Source organism: Littorina saxatilis, linkage group LG13 (genome assembly GCF_037325665.1).
Source record: "Littorina saxatilis isolate snail1 linkage group LG13, US_GU_Lsax_2.0, whole genome shotgun sequence".
Classification (NCBI taxonomy): Eukaryota; Metazoa; Mollusca; class Gastropoda; order Littorinimorpha; family Littorinidae; genus Littorina; species Littorina saxatilis.
The window spans coordinates 28,605,527-28,617,331 of record NC_090257.1 but is presented as its reverse complement, the minus strand read 5'-3'; the positions used below and the strand labels follow the sequence as shown (position 1 = coordinate 28,617,331).

Here is an 11,805-nt window from a genome sequence, read left to right as displayed (position 1 = left end):
ATATTTTAAAGAGTTTGAAGTGCATATAAATGAACAATGCTGAGTTTCGTACGTCAAGGTTACGATCCCAGTAGAGAACTATATTTTACGTGCATTATGACAAGCACCTAGTTCATTATTCGCCGAGTGCAAGAGCAGACAACCCTGTCGGAAATCCGGCCAGAAAAGAAGACGACCCAGAAGAAAACAAGAGAATGGATTCTAACAACGCATACCCTCCTATCTCAGCCTCAAAACCGAACATGACGCAAGTATATCATGATTCCTTTCACCAGGCTCTATCACTGCGCCCGTCTGCTGTGGGTGGTTCGAGGGAAATGGACGAAAGAGACTTGTTTTTAATGTCACAAATGCATGCACCTTGGGCAAGGCAGCATTTTGCCGAGGGGACACACGGTTCAGCAGATCAGCCGTCCACCTCCGGTGATATGTACGGTTGTGGCAGTCACAACGTATTTCCCTCAAACATGCCTAGCAACGCATGCCTGTCGATGCCTATGCAGCCCGCGGATCTGCCGATGCCAGTTCATCACCACCAGCAGCAGCGACAACTTCAGCTACAACATTTACAATTACAGCAACCACCACAAGAACAGCCCTGCCTTTCTAAGGCGGTGGGTCCCCTAACTGGACAGATTGCCTTGCAGTCAGTGGAGGGTCCAGCATTGCCTCTCACAAGTGAACCCAAGCAACCAAAGGCAAAGAAGAGAAAGAGTGTGCCGAATCAAGAACACACTGAACCCAAGCCCAGACGTCCTGCCAACCCAGAAGAATGGAAAAAGAAGAAGAAGAAAGCCATGCGGGATAAAGGAGAACAGTACGTAACTGTCGCAGGAAAGTTACAGGAAGCGAGACAGGTACAACCTATTGACTGTTCAAAGTGTCGGTTTCGTTGCTCTGAGAAAATCCCAGAAGAGGCTCGTGAAGACATCCACAAACTATATTGGAGCCTGGCATCGTACGAGAGGCAGCGTGCTTTCATTGCTCAGCATGTGGAACAGAACGACATCAAACAAGTCAAAACCCAGAAGAAGCCGAGACGAGAAGTAGCTCACTCCTTTTTCTTCGTCCATAAAAGGAAAGAGCACCGGGTGTGCAAGTCATTCTTCACCAAAACACTGGACATAACAAACAAGCTAGTGGACTATACCATGAAGAAGACAGAGTGTGGCGTCTACACGGGTCGAGATGAGCGTGGCCGCAGGGATCCGGTCAACAAAACCAAACCAGAAGACGCTGATTTCATTCGATGGCACATAGGTTCCTTCCCAACGGTCGACGGTGGTAGGAGCAAGAAGGATAAGAACAAGAAACGCTTTCTTTCCCAGGACCTAAATGTGGGCAAGATGTACTCAATGTATAAGGACACATGTGAACAAACGGGAAAGAAGCCTGTGGGAATTTCTGTGTACAGAAAAGCTTTTAAGCGAGAATTCAATTTGTCGTTTGCAAAACCCAAAAAAGAGCACTGTGCAAACTGTAAGTGTGGAGAGGGCGGCAAGAAAAAGGGGAAGGAAGGCTGTTCTGTTAAAAATGCACCAAGTGTTTCTATTCCAGAGCAGCCAGGCTTCTTCCCACAAATCTAATAGTAACGTTTGTTTGTGGTCAGTTATGTTATGGAATGAAACACGTTTGTAACTGGATATTTATAATAAATGCACGTGGGCTTTCACTTTCAGTCACCAGAGTATATATCATGGTTGATGACTATATGTATTAAATAACGTCCTGTTATAAATGATATCATGCTGGTTAACATCAACTTGTTTTCAAAGTACCGTATTTTCCTACAATAACTGCATGATCGCTGCTCATTAGGCCCGGCGCTCACCTATGTAATTTCAGCAGGACAGATGACGCACTGCAGATTATTACAGCCCGCTACACGCTGCATGAAAAGAAAACAGGCCAAGTACTCGTCATAATCCCTACCGCGGCATCAATAATCTGCAGTGCGTCGTTTGTGCCGCTGACTCTGCGAAGGTATAACTTGGCCCATATCATGACGTAGTTGCTACCGTCAAATATATTCATAGCCTGAGAGCAACACCTACGCTTGGTTTCCGAAACAGTCAGAAAATGTTCTGGGAAGTTGCCATTATTTCTCATGCTCTGTCAGAGTCTCAGAGTTTACTAATCCTGGTTGTTGTAATTTAAATGCTGTTTATTCTATCTTAATGGCAGGCTATTCAGTCAAACCAAGTGTAAAACTAAAGGGCAGTGATTACCCAATATTTGTCTATAGTATAAATCTGTCAAACAAAGAATGAACAGTTCCTGATTTTATTTCCGATATTTTCATACATTTTCCCTGGTAAAATACCGGAAACCATTTATGGTACTTACTATGTATCTATGTCCACAACGACAAAGCATGCACACTTAAGCACTAAGTAAGCCATTGCCAGTCATTCTCTTTTAGTGATTTGTAGATCTATGACAAAGAGTTGAACTCAAAGACATTCCAACATACACATGTATGTACTATGTATACATGTTTTCTTGTGATGGGTTAGGTAAGGGATGGCGGCATTTGCCATTTTAGTAGGGATAGTACTAGTAGCTTATGTCACTGTTCTCTTTGAAAAAATAGCAATATTGATTAAATGGTGACACTAACAGCTGTATAGATCTGTGTAAACACTAAATGGAGAGCACTTCACTGGCTCTCAAATTTATAATTATACCATCACAATATTGCAACATTTTGTGCAAAAGAGGTGTTTTCAGTCAAGCAGAGAGCAATGTTTGAACATTAGCAGAACCTGTTCGCAAAGTGCAGAAGGATAGAAAACATTGAATCAGGAAAATGATCAATGACAATGACTATTTATTGTGAAAATATTTGAAATGATGGTGTTTGGACCTTTAGATACTTAATAGCCTACTGTACATGTACTTAAAATGTTCTTGTACCTATGCAGCATGGCAAATGTTTGTACTGAATGCAAAAGAAGTGTTGAATACATTAATTTTGATTTAATCATTAGAAAATTTAGATGACTTTAGTAGCATCATCATTCTGTGCTCATGTTTGGCAGTGGTTATGTCCCTTTGCTAATTATATTTAGTCAAGTTTTGACTAAATATTTTAACATCGAGGGGGAATCGAAACGAGGGTTGTGGTGTATGTGCGTGTGTGTGTGCGTGCGTGTGTGTGTGTGTGTAGAGCGATTCAGACTAAACTACTGGACCGATCTTTATGAAATTTGACATGAGAGTTCCTGGGTATGAAATCCCCGAACGTTTTTTTCATTTTTTTGATAAATGTCTTTGATGACGTCATATCCGGCTTTTCGTGAAAGTTGAGGCGGCACTGTCACGCCCTCATTTTTCAACCAAATTGGTTGAAATTTTGGTCAAGTAATCTTTGACGAAGCCCGGGGTTCGGTATTGCATTTCAGCTTGGTGGCTTAAAAATTAATTAATGACTTTGGTCATTAAAAATCTGAAAATTGTAAAAAAAATAAAAATTTATAAAACGATCCAAATTTACGTTTATCTTATTCTCCATCATTTGCTGATTCCAAAAACATATAAATATGTTATATTCGGATTAAAAACAAGCTCTGAAAATTAAATATATAAAACTTATTATCAAAATTAAATTGTCCAAATCAATTTAAAAACACTTTCATCTTATTCCTTGTCGGTTCCTGATTCCAAAAACATAGATATGATATGTTTGGATTAAAAACACGCTCAGAAAGTTAAAACAAAGAGAGGTACAGAAAAGCGTGCTATCCTTCTTAGCGCAACTACTACCCCGCTCTTCTTGTCAATTTCACTGCCTTTGCCATGAGCGGTGGACTGACGATGCTACGAGTATACGGTCTTGCTGAAAAATTACATTGCGTTCACTTTCATTCTGTGAGTTCCACAGCTACTTGACTAAATATTGTATTTTCGCCTTACGCGACTTGTTTTTATCCTCTTTTATGTTTTTTTAGGTGTGTTTTATTCATTTAAAATCAGCTAGCTCATGGCTTTTAAGCAAGGGGTAAGAACATCTATCCACTTGTACACATATTAGAAGAGAACTGTCAGACAATCTGTGCAGAGTGAGAATCTTTTGATAAATTAATTTCCCATGTTGACACTTGTGTCAGTCACCCCCCGCGGGTTAGGGGGAAGAATTTACCCGATGCTCCCCAGCATGTCGTAAGAGGCGACTAACGGATTCTGTTTCTCCTTTTACCCTTGTTAAGTGTTTCTTGTATAAAATATAGTCAATTTTTGTAAAGATTTTAGTCAAGCAGTATGTAAGAAATGTTAAGTCCTTTGTACTGGAAACTTGCATTCTCCCAGTAAGGTAATATATTGTACTACGTTGCAAGCCCCTGGAGCAAATTTTTGATTAGTGCTTTTGTGAACAAGAAACAATTGACAAGTGGCTCTATCCCATTGAATGGAAAAAAATTGAAACAACAAAAATTGTACCCTGCACAAATCTGTGCAGGCCGACATAGCTATGTTCGGAAATCAATGCAGCAGAGAATTCCCGCTAAATTTGCACAGAAAAATAAGCTATTTTAGATGTATGTCAATATAATTATGTGAAAGGATGCTCTCATTTCATGCAAAAATATCCCGCAGTGGGGCACTGCGGTTATGAAATTAAAGGCCCCTCCTGTTTTTGGAACCGCAGGAGCTTTCTAGTTTGCTGTTAGGTAGATTTTTGGTTCCTCTTTCCTGTCATGCCCTCTTTTTCTTCATGAATTCTTTTCTTTTTTCTGCCTTCTTGCTCATTCACCTGTATTTTTTCCAAAAAATCTCTTCTCTTGCCGCTTGTCTCGCGATTCATGTATAGTTTAATCTGTTAGTGTTCTGATGTAAGCCCAGCAGTAGATAGGTTAAGCCTATTTTAACATACTGGAAACTGGTAATCTTCCAGTAGGTATTAATTTAGTTTTACTAAAGCCTTCTGGGACACAAGTAATGGGTTAGTGCATTTGTAAACAGGAATCGCTTGACAAGTGGCCCCCTTCATCCCCCCTTCCTCGTCCTGATATGGCTCTACGTAGTCGGCTGGACGTTAAGCAACAAATAAACAAACATGCAAAAATAAAGTAATAATATATAATTTATATATATACGTATGTAAAATAATCGTTTGCAAGGGAAGGAAGGCATCTTTTTAAATTTAATATTTTTATCATGGTTTAATCACCAATTTTTATGTTGTCAAATTTGATACCATCATCCCAACTATAAACTTGTCAGAAGTTGTGATTCATTTTGAAACCAATTCCCCCTCCCCCCTCAAAAAATCTGTTTCTTCATCTTTTTCCTGTCCACTTGAATGACATTTGCTTTACTAGATTTGTTCACCTGAAGAAATAGTGTATAGATGTGAATTCATTTGACTTTGCTTATATCAACTCAGGGTTTAATGCTGTACAGAATTTATAGGTAGAACAATGTAGCAGAATACTGTTACAGGGAGAATATTCTTCATGGTTAGTTTGTTTTATGTGAAGTAAAATTTGCATGTACATATGTGACCCTCCACCACGAAATGAGTCGCATGTCACCTTGCGCGGTTCTGCGCTAGGCTTGATATAAGTCCGGAGAGTGTCTGGTAACAGTGTGAGGGTCACCTTAGTCACATGCTTATAACTCAAACATTTTTCGCTCTTTTCTAAAACGGTTTTCACCACTGGATAGAGCATAAAAAAACTCTTTAGGAAAATGTTAAAATATGAAAATCATGCAAAGGTGACATGCGACTCATTTCGTGGTGGAGGGTCACATATGATAATGTTGCTGTTGTTGTTTTTGAAGCATTTAAACGAATAAGGAATAGAAAGCGAAATTGTTTTCACATGTGCAGCATCTATATTAGTTTCTTAAATTAGCTGCAACTTCTTGTTGTGTAAAGAGGGTAGATTTATATGTAAATACCTGCATGTAGAATTAGAAGAATCAATTTATTTCAGGTGAACTCGGGTACAAACTGACCAGGAATGTAAAACATGTATGACATTGCTTTTTTACATTTAGTCAAGTTTTGACTAAATGTTTTAACGTAGAGGGGGGAATCGAGACGAGGGTCGTGGTGTATGTGCGTGCGTGCGTGTGTGTGTGTGTGTGTGTGTGTGTGTGTCTGTGTGTGTGTGTAGAGCGATTCAGACTAAACTACTGGACCGATCTTTATGAAATTTGACATGAGAGTTCCTGGGTATGAAATCCCCGAACGTTTTTTTCATTTTTTTGATAAATGTCTTTGATGACGTCATATCCGGCTTTTCGTGAAAGTTGAGGCGGCACTGTCACGCCCTCATTTTTCAACCAAATTGGTTGAAGCCCGGACTTCGGTATTGCATTTCAGCTTGGTGGCTTAAAAATTAATTAATGACTTTGGTCATTAAAAATCTGAAAATTGTAAAAAAAAAATAAAAATTTATAAAACGATCCAAATTTACGTTTATCTTATTCTCCATCCTTTTCTGATTCCAAAAACATATAAATATGTTATATTTGGATTAAAAACAAGCTCTGGAAATTAAATATATAAAAATTATTATCAAAATTAAATTGTCGAAATCAATTTAAAAACACTTTCATCTTATTCCTTGTCGGTTCCTGATTCCAAAAACGTATAGATATGATATGTTTGGATTAAAAACACGCTCAGAAAGTTAAAACAAAGAGAGGTACAGAAAAGTGTGCTATCCTTCTTAGCGCAACTACTACATGTACTCCGCTCTTCTTGTCAATCTGCCGTCATCAAGCAACACGCAGTCAATCACTACCTCTTTGCAGATGACACACAACTCCAACAAGCATGCAAGCCTACAGAAATCCAAGCGGTGACGCACACTCTCCAAAACTGCACTTCAGATATTAAATCATGGATGACAAACAATATGCTCAAGTTAAATGATGACAAGACTGAATTTCTTCTTTTCTCTGGAGCTTCCTCTTCGACCACTTCCCTTCCAGCCTCCATCACAGTAGGTTCTAGTGACATTTCTCTCTCTGATAGTGCTAGGAATCTTGGGTTCATCATGGACTCCCACCTCTCAATGAAACAACACATCAAAAAAGTCTGTCAGACATGTTACTTTGAGATCAGAAGAATAGGTTCCATAAGAAAATTTCTCACTGTTGATGCCACTAAAACTCTCGTTACATCCTGCATTCTGTCCAGATTAGATTACTGCAACTCCCTTCTCATAGGCTGCCCTGACTCCACTCTCCAACCCTTGCAAAAAGTACAACACTCTGCTGCACGTCTCATTTTCAGAGCACAGCATCGACAACCCTGCACTCCTCTCATGAAAGAACTTCACTGGCTTCCTGTATCTGAACGTATTAGGTATAAAGCTGCCTGCTTCTGCTACAATATCATCTCTGAATCGGCACCTGCCTATCTTTCTGAACTGGTCTCTCTCTACACTCCCTCTCGCACCCTTCGTTCTTCTGATGATGCTCGACTTCTCTGTCAAGGTCGCTTTAAACGCAAGGCTCATGGCTTCCGCACGTTTTCGTATTATGGACCTCAGTTATGGAATTCACTCCCCTTTCAATTACGTCACTCTCCATCCATTTCATCTTTTAAGTCCAATTTGAAAACTCACTTGTTCCAACAACACTACGGATAGTTCCTTAGTATAGAGTCTGGGGATGTGCATGATGTGTTGTTTGAATCTGACAGTGATTGTATGATTTTTGTATACATGTATTGTTGTCACGCGCTTTGAACTTCTGATAAGGCGCTTTATAAATGCCCGTTATTATTATTATTATTATTATTAATTTCACTGCCTTTGCCATGAGCGGTGGACTGACGATGCTACGAGTATACGGTCTTGCTGAAAAATGGCATTGCGTTCAGTTTCATTCTGTGAGTTCGACAGCTACTTGACTAAATGTTGTATTTTCGCCTTACGCGACTTGTTTTCTTTAAATTTATTCATTTTAATGCTGTCAGAACAGTATTTTGACTAACATGTATTATTAGTGTTTTAGTAATCCGAAACAGATAAATAAAAAAAAAGTTCTTCTTCTTCTTCTTCTTCGTTCGTGGGCTGAAACTCCCACGTACACTCGTGTTTTTTTGCACGAGTGGAATTTTACGTGTATGACCGTTTTTACCCTGCCATTAAGGCAGCCATACGCCGCTTTCGGAGGAAGCATGCTGGGTATTTTCGTGTTTTTATAACCCACCGAACTCTCACATGGATTACAGGATCTTTTCCGTGCGCACTTGGTCTTGTGCTTGCGTATACACACGAAGGGGGATAAGCCACTAGCAGGTCTGCACATAAGTTGACCTGGGAGATCGGAAAAATCTCCACACTTAACCCACCAGGCGGCCGCGGCCGGGATTCGAACCCTCGACCTTCCGATTAAGAGGCCGACGTCTTACCACCCCGCCACAGCGCTCGTCTAAAACAAAAGGTTAATGAAGAGAACATTTGATACAATAAAAACAAATGTTTTAAATTGTATTTTGTTAAACATTCAAATTATTAACCTATCTTATTTTTTTGTTTTAGAAAAGGGGGGGGGGGGGTGTAGAGTGGGTTGTTGCTTACTTTGTTATGTTTGTGATAAGATTTTATTGTTAATCTTTTTGGATGCATTTGCAGCATACTTGTATTTTTTATCAGGTTTCAATCAGAGTGTGTATACATTATGCATCTTTGCACAGGCTTTGATAGCAAGAGACCCCCCGCGGGTTAGGGGGAAGAATTTACCCGATGCTCCCCAGCATGTCGTAAGAGGCGACGATTTTAGTCAAGCAGTATGTAAGAAATGTTGAGTCCTTTGTACTGGAAACTTGCATTCTCCCAGTAAGGTAATATATTGTACTACGTTGCAAGCCCCTGAGCAAATTTTTGATTAGTGCTTTTGTGAACAAGAAACAATTGACAAGTGGCTCTATCCCATTTCCCCCCTTTCCCCGTCGCGATATAACCTTCGTGGTTGAAAACGACGTTAAACACCAAATAAAGAAAGAAAGAAAGATAGCAAGAGAGACAAAAAGTATTTACATGCATTTTTTTAATAAGCATGATAATTTACTCTTGTATATCCAGCTAATTTATGCAAGTATGAGGCTTTTGCAGAATGTTGAAATTTGTATTCCTTATTACATTTTAATTTTCATTCATTGTTACAATTCTGTTTTATCATTGCTCTTTACACCATCTGTAGACCTGAATGACTTGTTGCAGTATGTGGGTAACCTATCCATAATAGATTATTTTCCAATACATACTGTTTTGAAATGAATTTTACGGTCTTCTGAGTGTGTGTATAGTGTGAGTGTGGACTACATGTAGTATGGTTGTGTGTGAGTGTGTGTGTGTGTGAGAGCTAGTATGGTTGCATGCATGTGTGTGCGTTTGTTTATGTGTGTGTGTGTGTGAGAGAGCTAAGCTACTCACAAAAAGTTAAGGATCACTTGCACACAAATTCATAACTTTCCAAATAAGAAAGCTAATGCGTTGGTATTTGGCAAACATTTAATTCAATGCTTTAGTGATAACGATACAACATTTCCTTCAATTTCGAGCAATAGTTTGGTCTGTACATTTTATTAAAGTGTGTACGTATCGAAATTTAATTTCACAAAGTCGTTGAAATCACAAGACATGGCATTCAGATGCTCCCAAAAGTTCAGTAATGCGTGTAACCGCCCTGGCTGTTCTTGAACTCGACGCAGCGAGTCCTAATAGAGTTGACAAGGGTGGTGAAGATCCTCTGTGGAAACGCCTGCCACTCAGCCTGCTGCATCTGATAGAGGTGCTGGACATCCTTGGGAGGGGGGTGGTTGCTCCTCACTTTGCGATCCAACTCATTCCAGAGGTTCTCAATCGGGTTGAGATTGGGACTGCATGCTGGCCACTCCATTCTGTTGACTCCAGACTGCTGCAGGAAGTCATTGACCACCCTTGCCCTGTGGGGGCGAGCGTTGTCATCCTGGTAGACAGCCTGCGGTCCCATCTGCTGCAGTGTAGGCACAGCCAGCGGTCGAAGGATCTCATCCCGGTATCGGAGGCCTGGAGTCAGGTTACCCTGTACATGAAACAAGGGTGTTCTGTGGTGAAGGCCCCCCAGAGCATTACAGAACCTCTACCAAAGGCCACCTCTTGGACAGTGGCGTCAATGTAGCGTTCCCCTTGGCGCCTCCAGACCCTCAGTCGGTCGTCGTTGTGGTTCAAGGTGAAGCGTGATTCATCACTGAACAGGACCTGGGACCATTGCTGACGTGTCCACCTCACGTGACGTCTGCAGAAGGCGCGGCGTGCTGCCCTATGGGCTGGAGTTAAACGTGGCCGTGCAGCTGGGCGACGAGAACGGAGGTTAAACCCATGAAGGCGATTCCGTATGGTCTGCTGGCTGATGTTGGTGTTAGTAGCCACCCTCAGCTGCCTTCGAATAATGCTGGAAGAGGCTGTTCTTGTTTGCAAGGCTAGTCGTTCAATGAGACGATCTTCACGTGAAGTTGTCTTCTTTGGTCGCCCAGGTCTGCGTCTTTCCTGGACCCTCCCAGTGGCTGTGAAACGTTGAATGAGTCTGACAATGACCGAGATGGACACGTGAAGTCGCCTGGCCATTTCTCGCTTGGGGACACCATCTTGGAACCATGCAACAGCTCGTCCCCTCTCAAACTCGTTCAATTTTCGTCGTGGAGGCATTGTCAGATAATGCCTATTACTGGTGGTATGTCTTCTCAAAAAGCCAAGCAAGTGACAGCATCTCACACATAAACAGCAGTGCTTGCACGTGCATAATGGTTTTTCCATGTGGCTTGTGCAATGTGTTCGGGCTGAACGGTCCAAAACAAGGTCCTGTTTCGCAAGTTTTCGCTTTTTCTTTAGCTACCAAGCTCAGTAGTAGAGATCAATCCCGTGCAATTTTCCCACTAACACAACATCGCCCACTTACAACTGAACAAGAATTTATAACAAATTGGTTTGACTGAGAAATAAATAACAGTAGCGAACTGATTTTATTGAGCACCTGTTTTCTCATAGTGATCCTTTAAGCTCTTGTGAGTAGTGTAGTATGGTTGCATGCATGTGTGTGTGTTTGTTCATGTGTGTGAGAGCTAGTATGGTTGCATGCATGTGTGTGCGTTTGTTTATTTGTGTGTGTGAGAGCTAGTATGGTTGCATACATGTGTGTGCGTTTGTTTATTTGTGTGTGTGAGAGCTAGTATGGTTGCATGCATATGTGTGCGTTTGTTTATGTGTGTGCCGTGTGTGTGTGTGTGTGTGTGTGTGTGTGTGAGAGAGCTAGTATGGTTGCATGCATGTGTGTGCGTTTGTTTATGTGTGTGTGTGTGTGAAAGAGCTAGTATGGTTGCATGCATGTGTGTGCGTTTGTTTATGTGTGTGAGAGCAAGTATGGTTGCATGCATGTGTGTGCAGCGAGTATGGTTGCATGCATGTGTGTGCGTTTGTTTATTTGTGTGTGAGAGCTAGTATGGTTGCATGCATGTGTGTGTGTTTGATTATGTGTGTGTGTGTGAGAGCTAGTATGGTTGCATGCACGTGTGTGTGTTTGATTATGTGTGTGTGTGTGAGAGCTAGTATGGTTGCATGCACGTGTGGGTGTTTGTGTGTGTGTGTGTTCGTCATCCTGATTTACCTTCATTACCAGAGTGATTGAAACTGTAGAAAAGGAACACACGGCCAAGCCAGAGAAAAAATGCCAGTAGTGTTAAGGAGTGGTCAGTACTCCACTATGAACTCCCCTATTAAATGTTATTTTTTCATTATTCTTTCTTTCTTTATTTGGTGTTTAACGTCGTTTTCAACCACGAAGGTTATATCGCGACGGGGTTTT

General features: G+C 40.9%; 1 protein-coding gene and 1 long non-coding RNA gene across 2 annotated transcripts in view; both read left to right on the top strand.

Moving 5' to 3' along the window:
• The window catches only part of LOC138945457 (uncharacterized), a 350,740-nt gene that overhangs the window by 318,198 nt on the left and 20,737 nt on the right, over positions 1 to 11,805 (top strand). The gene's annotated exons all lie outside the window — the stretch shown is intronic.
• Positions 144 to 6,295, top strand: LOC138945448 (uncharacterized). The gene has a single exon (XM_070316872.1). The coding sequence runs from the start codon at positions 195 to 197 to the stop codon at positions 1,584 to 1,586; it is 1,392 nt and encodes a 463-aa protein (XP_070172973.1). The 5' UTR covers positions 144 to 194; the 3' UTR covers positions 1,587 to 6,295.

Bases quoted from the DNA above. Each gene is read 5' to 3' on its own strand.
- LOC138945448 (XM_070316872.1), top strand. From the start codon at position 195: ATGGATTCTAACAACGCATACCCTCCTATCTCAGCCTCAAAACCGAAC.